The sequence below is a fragment of the Hippocampus guttulatus genome, chromosome 9, assembly GCF_054856545.1.
Source record: "Hippocampus guttulatus isolate MCC_2025c chromosome 9, RoL_Hgut_1.0, whole genome shotgun sequence".
NCBI classification, from domain to species: domain Eukaryota; kingdom Metazoa; phylum Chordata; class Actinopteri; order Syngnathiformes; family Syngnathidae; genus Hippocampus; species Hippocampus guttulatus.
Window position 1 is genome coordinate 11,488,819 of NC_141269.1, and position 15,664 is coordinate 11,504,482.

Consider the following 15,664-nt stretch of genomic DNA (forward strand, 5'->3'; position numbering starts at 1 on the left):
CGTGGCCTGCACTTACTTGCAAAATTACCAACATTGGGTCTAACACGCCTCTGCATAGTTACGCCATGTGCTGCGCAGGATTTACCCTAGTCACTAAAATAAAGCCCATAAAAATGGACGGACAACGACATAATGTGTACGTGAAGTTTACAATGTTGTTTGTTGCTAGTATTTTTTTAAATGATCTTTTCTTTCCGGGAATATACAGTATGTAGTATAAACAATAATTCTTTTGTTTTGCCACAATGCTGGCAATGAACCCGGCTCTTTAAATGGCGCTATTACGAGCGTGCACCGTCCACGCTCCCCCTCCCGCTGCATGTTCTCATCTGGTCCTGCAGGAGCCCCTCTCGCTTCCTCCTCCTCCTCTTCCTCCTCCTCCTCCTCCGCTGCAGCCTGACTCCGACACAACCGGCATGTCTGCAAACCGGGAGGCTCGATCTGTCCTTAATTTTTTTTAGACGCAACAACTAATACATTCCGTGTTACTGAAGAAGAAGAAGAAAAACTGGTTGCAGACCCGCTGCGCCTTTCCTCCCCCTTCCTGATTTGGGCTGAGAAAGACTCGGACGAGGATCCAAATCAAGGTAAAGGATGAAAACCACTGTTGGTGCACCGTGCGGGACAGGATGGAGACATTTTGGTGCTCTTGCCAAATTACGCCGCTCGCTCGCTCGCTGAAATCCTAATTGAAGTAGTACTTGTAAAAACGGGAAATGTATCGTTCGGCTGAATGGTGAGTTAATGAGGGTTCACGTGAGGGGAAATTGACGCTGCAGCAGACGATGCTGAAGAGGAGGCAAAGGAGGAAATGATTCGAAGAGGCTGCTGCAGATTAAGACGTGAGGAGTGCTGCAAGTTTTGTAATGCAGCATAGCACACCGCGAAGCTGTAAAATGCAGTCAAAGTGGCTTTGCGAAGTATTATGTGGAGAGAAATGTCGAATGATCCCACAGTGAGAGTTGCAAGGTCACTGGAACTTCAAAACAAGGTGATTAAACCATTCACACGCAAGAAGGATGACAATGCATGTTCTGAATTGCACTTTTAAGGAAAGTAATTATGCCATCATGGAGACATCATGGAGGTTCTCTTTTTTACACAAAACATGACTTCTCTTGCTCACCCTGACCTTTTTGTTTTTTTAGCTCTGCTGTTTTCCCCACGTGTGTCCCCCCCCCTTTCCCCCCAAATGAAGATACGTCACAGGTAGTTGGGTCAGCATAAATCCACACAAGACAGATTGTGGTTGTAAATCAAGGACACGAATATCTAGAGAAAAGTCACAACAATGTTAGAATGGATTTGTGACCTTTTGTGCCCCAAATAAAGTGACCCATAAAACACAATGAACATCATCAAGAATAACAAACTCTTGCAATTAAAAAAAATTAAAATTAAAATTAAAAAAACACTTTGCCAGAAGCTTCAGTGTTTATTTTCACAACGTCCTAACCGGAGGTCATTTCGCTCTCTCTCTTTTATGGATCGTCATCCTCCTCCTTGTCCCATCAAACTCTCATGTATGACACCCAGCGGAATGAAGGTCCTTAACAGGCTTAGCTAAAAGTGTTTTGTCCCCCGGCTGCAGGTCCGTCCGTCCTCAATAACGTGACGAGCTGAAGGAAGAGAACACAGAACTGCTTCATCATGAATTTTGTAATGAAAACTGCACTGGGAGGTGAGTTGGCTGCCAGGCGACGGCTTGATTTAACAGCACTGCAGTGTAGAGGATGTAAACGGGATGTTCAGCACAAGCACAGGACCAGTTCATGCAGTGCTATAGGGACGGGGGATGCTTTAATCCATCGTACAGTAACTGAGCAAAGGCTGCATTCAAACAGAATGGCTGCTCATTTACATTATGTCCCAAAAAACTTTCATAGTTTGAATATGTATTTTTAGTCGCCAAATGTCAATTTCTTGGGATGCAGCTACATGTGACTGCACACATCCACATGAGGCTTTTAGACCACCCAGGGTTATATTTTAAGACAAAGATATACAATTAGTGTTTATGTTGTTGCATGTTTTGCTCCTGCATGCTAATCCACTGGATTGAAAAAGTTCTTGGAACACATGCTTGAGGTGATCCCGTGTTGGGTATCAGTCCTATCGTGCTGATATATTTTGGACAATTCTGCATCCAATTTGAAGGACGCACCTTTTCCATTTTAGCAGTACAGAAAACAAGATTCGCAAAGGCAGAGCCTGCCCAAGGCATTAGCAAACTAAGTGATTAAAAAGTGTGACAATTTGTTTTCTACAAGTAACATATCAAGCCACAGGTGTCAAACTCAAGGCCCGGTGGCCAGAACTGGCCCGCCACATTGTTTTATGTGGCCCGCAAGAGCAAATTATGTGCAATGACTTCATGTTTCTTCCAAAAACACCAAAATTGCAAATTGTCTTCACTTATAAAATCTTGAGATATTACAAGCATATTTTTTTTGTTCCCAAGCTCCCTTTTAACCCTTTCAGGGACAGCGGTTACTCCATTGGACGTCTTATCATGTTATCACATTACAGGGTGCATGAAAGGGCTAAAATAAATGCAACAATATTTGAACAAACAATTTTCACTAGCCTCTGATTATAAAACTGGTTATTCAATAATTTGTTGCATATATGGAATATAAGTTCATCATAGATTTATTTGGGTTCACAGTCATAACAGCCCTCCGAAGGAAACCATAACTTCAATGTGGCTCATGACAAAAAAAAAAACAACTTATTAAAAGTGCATTAAACATATCAAAGAAATGATACAAGCATAAAAAATCAGACATGTGCAAGTGTAACGCTTGTAATCACGATTAGTCAAGCAGCTGTGAGAGCGCAGATCCAGTTCCAATGTTGCTGAGGTTCCCCAGAAAGGCTTGGCCAAATGCAACCCATAAAATCATGGCAGGATGGATTTGTTGTTGAAGAACCTCGGTAACTAGCACTGAGATGTGAGCAATCTCCAACATCAGTGACCTCTTACCTCTCAAATGTAGTTTGGACTGAATGGAAAAAAAATGTTCCCACAAGCCCAACGCAAAATCTTCTCATAAGAGTGGAAGTATGAACCATAGACCTTTCCGGTTTCATTCTTGTAGTTGTAGGCCGGGTGTCATACACTTTTCCCTGGATAGTGCACCGGTATTATCTTGACTTAATATATTAATAATTTGCCCCCTAATTAGTCCTCAATCCAGTCATGTAATTCAATCCTCCTTCCTCCAGCTTTTTGACGAGAGCAGCAAAGTTACACTGGCCGTTGTAATTCAGATGCTGCACACGTAGCGTTGAGACGTGAACGATGCAGAGCTGTTGTGCAGGTTACGGAGGTGTCTTTGGGTTACAGTGAGGGCGGGGAAGATAAGAAAGAAGATCTCCCACTGCTCATTGGCATTCCGAGGATGCCGGCGCTGCCTCATCCTGCTGGATTTCATAAAGCAGCTGCGCTATAGGAATCCCAAAATCAACTGCAATGCATCGGCCGTTGCTCGGGAGCGGGCCGCAGTCTGCCTGCAGCCTGTTGAGGAGTTTGCACGGTGGCGCCGCAGCTTATAGAATACAGATTGCTGATTGTATAACATGTAGTAATTCACATGTAAGGCTGTCAAGCTTTGGTTCGAGTCAATAATTTTGGAGCAGATCGCAGTGACCTCTTTCCAAACAACATATGCGAATATGCTGACTGGCCGCCGGATCACAAAAGGTCGCCGCTTGAGGGAGAAGCAAATAATGAAGCAAAACAATTAGCCAGTAAATCAGTCAGCCAAGCCTTCACCTCGACTCTCTAAAGCTGTCAATCAATACATCAATCCCAGTGAGATATTCTTTCATTAGTTGTGTTTTTATGGTTGGGCATCTGCATGGGTTAGTGGTCAAAGCAGCCTCGCATGTATAGATGAAGGACAACTTTGCCAATACCGGGACGAATACAATCCAACTGCGATACTGATCCAATCGGGGTGAGGTTTCCAAACAATTTGTCCCAGAGGAAATCATTGAAATCGAAACAATCTGTTCCAGCTTCAAACTGTCATCCACCAGAATACAATTTCAGTGTGGAGGCAACTTTAAGGGAGCAATTTATCATTTCTCTACTGTGATACAAGTGTCAAATTAGGTTAGCACAATGTTCCAAACACTAACCAATAAAAAACTCTGTATTAACTTTAAATTAATATTGATGGGTAAAGACTTCGTGTATGTGATGGCACTTATTTTGTCGCCTCTAAAAAGTCAAATAAAAGCAACAAAACACAACTTCTGCATCATATTTAAAGGGGAAGTCAACTAAAATATTTCTTTTACAATAATACAGACGGCCCACGTTGAACATATTGTAATCGAATTTTTTTCACTTGTTCTCCTTTGCATCACAAACTCGTTGCTATGTAGAATGTGCGCTTATTTTCAACAGGGATTACCATGTGATATTGCAGCACAGTCCGATGAGGCACAGCCTGCCTGACTCCTAAATACAAAATTGCCATTTAAGCGTTTTACTAAAATGAAGTGAAACGAATTCCAATATAGCCGAATAAAACTTGTTGCACATTTATGCATGCATCTTTCCCCAGTGTGGGACAAATAAAGGTTATCTTATCTTATCTGCTCAATATGCACTTTTGTTGTCTTAACAAACTCATAAATATCATTTCCCCTTGACCATAGCATTATCTTAGCATCGCAGATGTAACACCAAAATAACATTTTCTAACTTGTCGTGACCAAGGCTGTGTAAAGTTCCAATGGCTATAATAAGAAAGCGACAAGGATAGTGCGTCCTCTGATGTCATTAATTATCACAGATGAATGAAAACAGCATTGGCAGAGAACCACTATAGGAGCCCGTTGTCTGTGCAGTCAAATCTGCATATTTAATATTTCCACAGTTGAAAGAATATAATTAAATTGTGCTCGATGAATACGGAGTTAATTTTTGGATTACTGTACATCAAAATGACATTCACACAAATTAGGTTCAGCTCCTACGCTGGGGCCATTGCCTTGCACTTGAATTTCCACCACTCCCGAGTACTTCACCGCTGACTCGGCACTTCCCAATTTATCTTGAGTTACTGTGACAGACTCAGGGGCTGTTAAATGAGGCAGACATTGGTTTGAGGGAATGAGTCTCCATAAAGTAGGCTCAACTATATCAGCACAAAACTTGAGCGAAAAGAAGGATGATCTCAATTTATGTACATTTTCTTCATCGATTTATTTATTTATTTATAGTAAGCATATTGATAGCTCATTGTTAATGCAAGTCATTGCCTGTGTCCCAATTCACAGGCATGACATCACTTCCTGCCCCTTCCGACCGCGCGTGGTTTCTAAATTCACATTAAGCCTGTCAAATTTCGCCACGGTTCATGCGGTCCACCGAGGCTACATGTCCAAGACCCAGCCGGTGAATTGTCTTTCTGGAATTCGTAAACCACATGTGGTCAAGATGCCTCAGAAGTGATGTCATACGGACCGGTCATGCGGCCTACGGAGGACGCAGATTGTGAATTTGGACACAGACATTGTCTCCTGAATAAAATTGCCATCCGTTCCTGGAAACTAGTCTTCCTCTGGTTTGAATTTCCAAACAACATTTCACCTGGGAAATAGTAGAAATAGAATTAATCGGTTCCGTCACCATCATAAAACCTCTTTTAAGTTACAATTTAACATCCTTAACATTCATGTAAGTGTAAAATGAACCGTAACATGCTCTTTCAACCGTATTTCAAGTTTTGCTAATTAAAAGCCACATAAAATTATGAAACAGTATTGTTCACAAAAGACTGTCAAAGGCACCTTCTATTTAGGTTAACCAGAACATACTGCTATTAATATCTCTATCCCTGATCCTCCATGAAACAGCTATACTGTATTTATATTTCGAACCCGTTTGGCGTATTTGTAGTGAGATGAAACAGTGTCATTGGAGGTCAGATGAGAACAGAATACACTTTGAGATGTTTTCCTCTCACCTCAGAGTGCATTTGCCGGCAACTCAGCTAGGATTGGAAATCAAGTCTTCATTGCTTGATTGACCTACAACCGTACCACTGAGACACATACACGCACACACACATGCGCATGCACGCACACCTCCCTATCTTCTCCCCCTGTTATTAAATTCATCAAACTGACCTTGAGCCCCTTTCAATGTGTGTGTGTGTGTAGCTGCGAGTGCAGTACTTCTGTCAAATACTGTATACTAATCCAGCTCCAAATCTTTCAATCTCATATTAAATCATTACATTTAGCTTTGTAGCATTTCTGAAAGTGACTTCATTTAACACTACACATCCGGTATACATAAGTATATACTGATGGAAAAATAAGTATGTAACCCGTTTGAAGGTACGAGAATTTCTGCATAGATTGTCAGAAAAGGTGATTGGATCTTCGTCTAAGGCAAAACAATAGAAAAACACAATTTCGTAACACAAACAGTTCTTTTTGTTGGGATATTTTTTAACACAATGTGCAAAAATCACAGCGCAGGGTGAAAAAAAAATGTAGGATGTAGCAGCTAATCTGAGTCATCAGTCAGTTCAATTAATGTGACTAGGTTCGAGGTGTTGGTTAAAGCTTGAATCCGTTGTACACACCGGGCTTGAGTGTGCTACTTTACCAAGAAGATTCCCGGCGAGACCCTTTCCTCAAGCAAAAGATCTCTTAGAAGACCAACAATTAAGAAGCTGGAAAGGGTCAAAAAGAAGATCATCACGACCTGGTATCGCTTTGCTACCTCAGGACACGTTGCTATTACTGAGGGAAAAAATGAATTCACGTCAGACCATCTGTCATTTGAAGCTCTATAGAGGATGTGTGATGCGACAGGACAACAAAGTAAATGCACAATTGTGTGGCTTCAGCAGAAGAAAATAAGCCTTTTGGAGTGGCCCAGTCAGAATGTTGACCTCAACCTGATTGAGATACTGTGGCATGACCTCAAGAGAGCAAATTACACTAGACGGCACAAGAATATTGCTGTAGTGAAGCACTTAAGTAAAGAGACCAAAATCCCACCTGACATTTGTGCAGACGTGCAACTCGAGGAAACGGTTGGTTGAGGATGTTGCTGCCGAAGCAGGCTCACTCGCTTCATACATACGAAGGTTCACATACTGCAGGGGTGTCCAAAGTCGGTCCTGCCTGTTTTCCAACTCTCCCAGGAGCAACACACACCTGATTCAAATCATCAGGATGGTTCTAATGCTGCTTCAGAGCTGGCTGATGAGCTGATCATCTGAATCAGGTGTGTTGCGGCCGGGAGAGCTGGAAAACAGGCAGGACAGTGGCCCTGCAGGCCCGGAGCTGGACATGTCTGAGTCATACTGTTTTCACCCTTTTGTCTACTTTTGTGACCAGATCACATTTTGTGACAATTTATGCAGAAAACCAGGTCATTGCATCTCCTTTGTCTTGCAAATGTTTAGTATCAACAATGCGATATACTCTCTCAGTGCACCGTAAACATTTCTTATTTTATATTTTGAACTAAGTGAGTTGTTTGCATTGCGTTGTCAACTTCAGGAAAATTTGAATGATGACAAATTCAAAGGCCCGATGCAACCCAGTCGCCAATATACGGTATTTCTCCCAAACTATTCATTTTGCTGTAAAATGAGCTTTGCTGAGTTCATGCGAATCCAGATCTTTACTTTCTCTTTAGGCTTTCCCTCCACCCTGGCAAAGGATTTAAAAAGACAGATTTGCACAAGAACCTCAAGTGATAACGGAGAGCGGATGAATTGCTTTAATATGACACTATTCAAAATTCATGCACAGGTGGGGGCAGAGGTTAGTTGTTCTTCCCATCTCCTTGAATTTGTTGACTCATAATGCAGGCACACTCAAAAGACTTGGACATCAACCTGAAAACTTTTGTATAGTCATTGTTGCACGGATATTTTTTTACAGCAACATTCCATATTGCTGCCAACTCCTAAATGGGAAAACGCTTCAAAGAATTCTCTAAGCAAGACGCATGTGACGCACGAGTGTGTTAATAGCGCTGCTTTGACAGGATGTTGCTGTATCGTTTGCAAAACGGCATACAAGAGCTTAGCTCTTGGATCAATATAACTCAGACTTTTGTCTCTCAGGATCTGCTTTTTCTTCTTCTTTTTGTTTTTGTAGTTATCTTTTACAGCCAAGCAAAGGCAATTTGAATGTGCTAATAAGCTTTCAGGATCAAATGAGGAAGTCATCGTGAGAGAATCATTTGACAATGAGGCTGAGCTGACTGTGACTCACTGCTTCATTTACAGCTGGATTGATATCGAGGCGTTATTTTGCTCAATCCTCAAAAAGGTGCATCGGGGGTGATTCATTCTTATGTTAAAACATGAGTTTGTAACCAGAATGTTTGGTGTTATCTTGCAGAGGCACGACCAATTAAGTTGGTTCAGGGCGCATAAGTCACAGCTGGACACGTGATCATTACAGTTGTACATGCGCAAATAGTTCAATCAGGAGGGAAATAGGAGCCACGATTGCATCATGTGGAGTGTTGCCTTTAATGCAAACCAGCAGACTTTTCACCCAAACACACGCAATGACGCACGCATTCCGTCATGTGCACACTAGACGAGAAGTTGTTTAGCCTCACATTACTAATTAATGCACAGCTAAAATGGTGCAAAGTAATTATTTATATCCATATGATGACACTTAGCTGTAAATGTGTTCCAGCTCCCCCCATGCATGCATTATACACATTTCATGGCCTTGTCGAATAGTGCGTCATGGTCGGGTGCGTATTGCCACTTCAACTTCTCTGCCTCTGAGACAAGCACTACTGGACTTCCTTTGGATGTCGTTCTACTTCTTTCTTTTTATAGCTCACTTCCAATCCCTTCATAAATTTGAATGATTTATTGTTTTACATTAGGAATTAGAACCTTGCGCAAAAAAAAAAAAACCCTGCAAGATTCTTGTGATTATAGCCTGCAATGGACATTAAAAGTCAAACAAGGCAATGAGGAAAATTGATGTATTCAAATACGGTGTACTAGGCACCTACTTAGTGATTTCAATGCCTACTTTTTTGCAAAGCAATAACAATAATAATTCACACAATACTGGAAACTATTCCAATGACTATACTGTAAGTGAATGCTGAGAGAAGCAGCTCCTGAGCAAAAATTGTCCAGAAAGAAATTACTTGAACCAATAAAGCGGATCAATACAGCAAACGTAGCTGTCTGCAAATATGTCCTCTCATGGTCTGTGAGCACCGGCGCAATTTCATTTAAGGCTTAGTGCAGTGGAAACACGAAGCTCGATTTGTATTTTTTAAAAAAGTGTCCCCATAGGGAAGAATGGTTCCAGGGGCAAACTATCAGCCATCATAAAGCAGAGTTGAGCAGTTTGGGAAATGGATGGATGGAGAAAGACAGCAAATGGCCACGATTCGCATCAAATAACAGAGGATCAGCTCCAATAACACAAAACAAAATTGTGAATATGTGAATACGCTCGCAACAAATCTTGAATATGAAGGACTACACTGTATTGTCTATGCTGCCGCATACTGATCGCTGACTAAATCCTCCTTCAAGGCGCAAGGCCCATGTAAAAATGTCACGTTCAGTAAACAACCTTTCACACTTAAGCATCGTATTTTCTTATCTGTCTTTAGACTCCTACGGAGAAAAAGCACTCCCATTTCCATTTCCTTCTCATGTCTCTCTGGTCTCTTCCACCTCATCTTGTCTTTTGTCTTCCATCTCTGCAATGTGCTGCACTTTCCTTTTTCATGATGCTGATGAGTGAAAATACCAACAATACCAGCGGCGGCACTCGGCTCAAGGATTACGCTGCCTTTCTTTCTCGCTTGCTTGCTTTCGTTCTCTCCTCAGATGGCCCCCATCGGTCCCCGAAGACTTGCCGGCGTAAAGCCCCCGACGGCCCACTCTGCTCTTTCCTGCGCTCCGTTGCCCTCTTTCTTCATCCTCATTTCCTTTAGTTTATTTTCTACCGTCTTTCATTTGTCACTTTCCTCTAGTCACACTCTCTATTTTCTTTTTAATGGGGAAACTGCAACCTGCTGCATAATCTCACTAAATAGGAACAGCTCACAAAATGTTTCTGACACATTCCCTCCTCCTCATTATGATTTTCCGTTTCCACTAAATAGACAAGACTATCTTTACTGACCTAGTTTTTCTATCCCCCCCACCCTTTTCATCAAGTCCAGTTTTCTACTAAACCAGCAACGTCAAACTTGTTTTCATCAGCCACATTGCAATTATGGTTGCTCTCAATGGGCCACTGATACCTAAAAAACAGATATTACATCCATGATTCACCTCGCAACCGGTTCTCATTTTTCAGCAATTCTCCTTTTTAGTTCTGAAATCTACGGCGCCCCTATGGTGACATGGAAGAAAAAAGAAACCTTTGCATTAACTCACAATCATTGCGAGATAACGCAAGTTTGTTTTTTCTGCAATGGAAAATATTTTTTGAATGAGCATTTATGTACTTCCGGGTAATGTACCGGGTAATCTTATTATATTTTAGAGTGAATTTAAAACCAACAGGTCCAAGTCTTCCTCGATGACACTATCTGTCTTCAACGTACTGCCGTTTGTCAAACAGATGCACATCGAAGGTCACGGTCGCTGAAGTGAGCGAGAAGTGAATAAATGTTCATTTACAAAAAATGTTTTCCCTTGCAAAGATTGCAAGATAACGCCGGGAATGGATGAAAGGTGAGAGAAATCTGGTCCTTACTCGGGCAGTGAAATTCATTTCCCCCTTCTTGCTCATTAAAAATACTCGGCATGGCGTTTGTTTTTAATGTCACTTGCGGAGCATGTCTCCTCTCCAACTTTCAAACCCAACACTCCAATGCCCCAATTTGACATGTGAGAGTATTATGTGTCTTCTGACTGCCCTCCATTGTGATATTTCCTCCTCCAGGAGGCCCTCCTGATGTGGGCAAGATGCTGGGCGGGGAGGAGAAGGAGGAGGACCCAGATGCAGCAAAGAAAGAGGAGGAAAGGCAGGAGGCGCTTAGACAGCAGGAGGAGGAGAGAAAGGCCAAATACGCCAAGATGGAGGCTGAGAGGGAACAGATGAGACAAGGCATCAGGGATAAGGTACCATGGCTATATATGTGCTGCCTCTTCATTTACGCTATCAGGTTCAACCAAGTCTGTTTGTGACAGAAATGAACAAGAGAACGGGTGCATTGGTAAGGGTGCTCTTGTCACCCAAAATCCCATTTATATTCATTTCATTCTTTTCATGATTTTGGATCATGTCCTCTCTTTTAATGCGAGCTTCTGAAGGCTCTATGTGTCACTTGCCAGATTTTTTTTTCTTTCTTTTTGGTATTTTTACAGCAGACCCTGCCATGGAAATAGATGATTGAAGAGCTATTTTTAATTGCTTTGTTTGCTTTAGTGTGAACTCCAACTTCCTGACACTTTATAATAATGCACCATATGAGAGGAGCAACAGCAAATCTGCATCCATCCATTTTCGAAGCGGCTTAACCTCATGAGGGTCGCGGGCTTGCTGGAGCCCAGGGGTGCCCAACGATCGGCCGATAGCCCGCGGACTGTTCCCAAGTCGATTGCGATTGGTGTAATGGTGAAATGCCGAACACCCCCCAAAATAGTGTGTCTGCGCGCACATGCATGCGTGCACTAGCGGTCACGGTCGATCGCAAAGGTTAGTTGGCTTGAAAAATAGATCTTCGGTCAAAAAAGTTTGGGCATCCCTGCTGGAGCCTCTTCCATCCATCTTTGGGCAGTAGGCACACCCTGAACTGGTTGCCAGCCACTCGCAGAGCACACAGAAATGAACAACCATTCGCACTTACAATCACACCTCAGGACAATTTAGAGTACTCAATTAACCTACCGTGTATGTTTTTGGAATGGGGGAGGAAAATGTACTTTGCAGAGAAAACTCACGCAGGCACGGGGAGAACATGAAAACTCCAAGCTGGAAGCCGGAATCGAAGCCCAGACCTCTGTACTGTGTGACTGACATGCTAACCAGACGGATGTGCTAATCCGGGGGTGTCAAACTCAGGTCCTGGAGGGCCGCTGTCCTGCATGTTTTCCAAGTCTCCCTGTTGCAACACCACCTGATTCAAATGATCAGATCATCAGCAAGCTCTGCGGAAGCCTGACATTGAACCTGTTTATTTGAATCAGGTGTGTTGCAACAGGGAGACTTGGAAAACGTGCAGGACAGCGGCCCTCCAGGACCTGAGTTTGACACCCCTGTAGCTAATCAGTCGTCCACTGTGCCACCCAACAGCAAATAGCTGACCAGAAATAAAAGGACAAAAGTAGTCAGTTCACAAATTGAATGGCATAATTATTGCACAACAAATTTATTTTTGGAGTACCTAATATGAAGATCTGCATTCGTTTCATGTGTACATACCTGTCAACTTTTCGGAGCGCCAACCTGTATAAACTACCAAAAAAATCCTTATAACAAACCAAAGAATTTTATATGTCAAAATAACGGCAGAAAAAACCCCACGAAATTTTCAATGACATTTATTGTAGATCTCCATAATACAATGTCTGGTTAATGTCTAATCATCATTCTACTTAGTGGCATTACTGTGTTCAGAGTTGTATTCCTGCGTTACTTTTTTCACCGACTCCAAATATTGAAAACACAGAAAAAAAATAGCCATTCAGCACTCAGGTTTCAACTAGGAACCACGTGATTTACTGGAAAGTTACCGGAAATGAAAGCATTCGAGTAGACTAGCACCATTCTGGGCAAAAGCAAACGGAACTACCCGTTAGGGGGGGGGGGGGGGCGGAAATTAAAGAATCCGTATGATTTGTGCGATACGGCCATATACGTAAGATTCACCACAAAATCCGTATGAACTATGGCTAAACCGTATGAGTTGACAGGTATGTGTGTAGTTCATTTTGAGTGTTTGCTCGGTTGCAGTTAATCGAGAATGTTAAATTATTTTCTGTTTTTGGTGCTGATCTGATAATGAGAGTACATTTGTATAATTTATTGTGTTAAAAGTGTTTAGCATTCCGCTGCTCTTGTTATGCTATTGTACTGTTATTCACTTGACTAGTTTGCATTTGTTCAATATTATTCACGACTTCTTAAAACATCTCACATTAATCAAATGTAAGCTGAATGGGGCAGTTTCCCATTTAAGCTGCACGCACATCACTGTTTTTATTCCACAGTACGGTTTGAAAAAGCGCGAGGAGGCCGAGGCTGAGGCGGCAGCCGCAGCAGAGGAGCCTGCGGCCGGCAGCTTGACCCGACCGAAGAAGGCGGTGCCCACCGGCTGCGGGGATGAAGAGGAGGAGGAGAGCATCATGGACACAGTGATGAAATATCTGCCGGGTCCACTGCAGGATATGTTAAAGAAGTAAGGCTAGCAGCTAGCCAGTGCGAGTGCTATCTGAAGTCGTTACCAGGTTGGCTTCAATCCCAAAACTCATGATCAGATTAGCATTGTAAATGATTCAAATTTGGTTCGTTCAAAGCCATGTGGTGACTATTAAAAGATCTGAAAAGTGAATTGCGGCTGTCATGCTAAGGTAGACTGTGCAACTGGCCGGTTGTGTGTTAGCTTAGAAGCTAACAACTAGAAAAGGGGCCATCGACACGATTTGAAACAGGCTGCCCTTTTCCTCGACTACTTTAAACTCCATTGAAGAGCTTGAAGCAACAACACGGTGTTCTTCACCTCGCTGTTCACTTTAATTGTACATAAGCAATCTATATAACAAGCCTCAAGCAAGGCCAAACAATCAAATATATCCATTTATTATACTGTGTCTGTCTCAACTAGAAAATGTGATGACTTGATAAGCCATATTAAAAAATATATATATTTAAAAAGAATTTGTGTGTGCTCTTAAAGCTACCGTTTGTGTTTGTGTCGAGTTTATGTCAAGCCGTTTTGCACAGCGTTGTTACACATTCTCCGTGAAGTGTTGTCTTTGTTAGACGTCGAGGTGTGCCCACCTTTGTGTAGCGTAGGAAATGTTCAGTGTGTCTCGCATGCCATTTGTCTTGATGAGTGCGTGACGATGTACAAGCCTTTTTATCCTCTTCTTCATTATGCAAAAAAAATATCAAGGCAATAACTCCTGAGTTTGTGTTTTTCCTCCTGTCAATGTAACGGTGAATGATATTACTGATAAGAAAATAAAGCATTTAGGACATTTAATTGACAGGTTTGCAGAGGATTCTTTTGTCGTTTGAAAGCATGACTGTGTCGTAGTGTTTCTGACACCAGACAAGCTTTCAGCCATAAAACCGCCAATTGGGCAGTAAGTACTGTCATATAACAGGGAGAGAACAGTGAATGACTTTTTACATCAGTTTTGAAAGTAAATGACAATTCCGGTTTTGTTTCTTCTCTTAATTTGTGGATAAACATGGCATTCGTACATTGAGTGGCACTGAAGTGACCACATGGTAATTAAGATAGTAGTGTTCAAATGATGTTTGATTTATTGTTGTGTATGAGAACGAGCCGCTGAGGCGATATAGACCGTCATGAGCAATAAAGGATTATTATGTATGTTTCTGCCTGAGAATCAATAAAAATCTTGTTCACATCCGCAATGTGTTTATCTCCTTTCCTAAATAATGCTATGAAGAAAGGTGAAAGTAACATCAAATCTTCCAAAAGGCAGCCAGGAGGGAGGAGCAGGGTGAACTTGACAAAATGTATTCATCAAACACTATGAAAACTAAATCCATCACAAACAAAGTCCTGAAAACAACAAGAATCCAAAGTAACGGACAAAAACCCATGGCAGACGCAAAAACAAGGTGAAAGCAATACAAACAAAATGGCAGTAACACAGAAGCAACAACAGAACACAGTGACAGAAATAATGACATGACACCGAGTGCTCGGGCCAGGAGTCCTTTTAACAGAAAATCTACTAATGACATGATGACCAACAGGTGTGCCCCTGTAGGAGGAGCCCGACAGAGCCACTTGTTGGTGCCAAACAGATCAACAAACCCAAAGCTAACCGTTATGTAAACAGTTCGCTTTCAGGCACTTTTTGAACAAACATAAAGCCACTGATGGCCAGCTTCTATTTGGCTGCGTCAGTTTCCAGGTCAAGGGGTTTGAATAACAAATTTGAATCACAGCAATAGTAACATACAAAAGAATGATTGTTATTGCATTTGATTATATTGATATGTAATTGCTCTCTGACATCGGTCTGAAAAATCATATTGTTAAACATTATTATTATTATTTTACTGTATTTTTAAAAATCATTACTTGCAAGTTATTTGTGGAAGGATATTGCATTCACTTGGGGAAAAAACAGTTTTTTTTAAGAGGAGTTCGCTTATGAGCTCTCACTCTCTCAATATACGAATGAATGTGTATCCTCAGGGGGAATTTTTTTTCCCAAAAAACAAAAAAATATAATTCCTATAAACAGGAAAAGAAATTCCGAAAAAGACAAACATATACTATTCTGAAAACAGAAAGAAATTCTGAAAAACAGATGAAAAGAACAGAAAAAATATGACATAAGAAATAAAAACATAACATAGAAAAAAAAGCCCCCCCCCCCCCCCCCCCCAAAAGAGGATGCAATACACTTCTGTATGTATTAGGACTGTCGCGGCTGTCCAAAAAATATATATTTTTACATGG

The 15,664-nt window shown here is 41.7% G+C and overlaps 1 protein-coding gene across 1 annotated transcript; it reads left to right on the forward strand.

The window, feature by feature from the left end:
• The first annotated feature begins 373 nt into the window (after positions 1-373).
• cplx2a (complexin 2a) lies at positions 374-14,601 on the forward strand. Its single transcript, XM_086120677.1, has 4 exons — positions 374-587; positions 1,592-1,681; positions 10,936-11,114; positions 13,206-14,601. The coding sequence occupies exons 2-4, from the start codon at positions 1,651-1,653 to the stop codon at positions 13,395-13,397; spliced, it is 402 nt and encodes a 133-aa protein (XP_085976803.1). The 5' UTR covers positions 374-587; positions 1,592-1,650; the 3' UTR covers positions 13,398-14,601.
• Positions 14,602-15,664: the final 1,063 nt, after the last annotated feature.

Coding starts and splice junctions, on each gene's coding strand:
- cplx2a (XM_086120677.1), top strand. CDS start 1,651: ATGAATTTTGTAATGAAAACTGCACTGGGAG. Junction 1,682..10,935: donor AATGAAAACTGCACTGGGAG/GTGAGTTGGCTG, acceptor TTCCTCCTCCAG/GAGGCCCTCCTGATGTGGGC. Junction 11,115..13,205: donor GACAAGGCATCAGGGATAAG/GTACCATGGCTA, acceptor TTTATTCCACAG/TACGGTTTGAAAAAGCGCGA.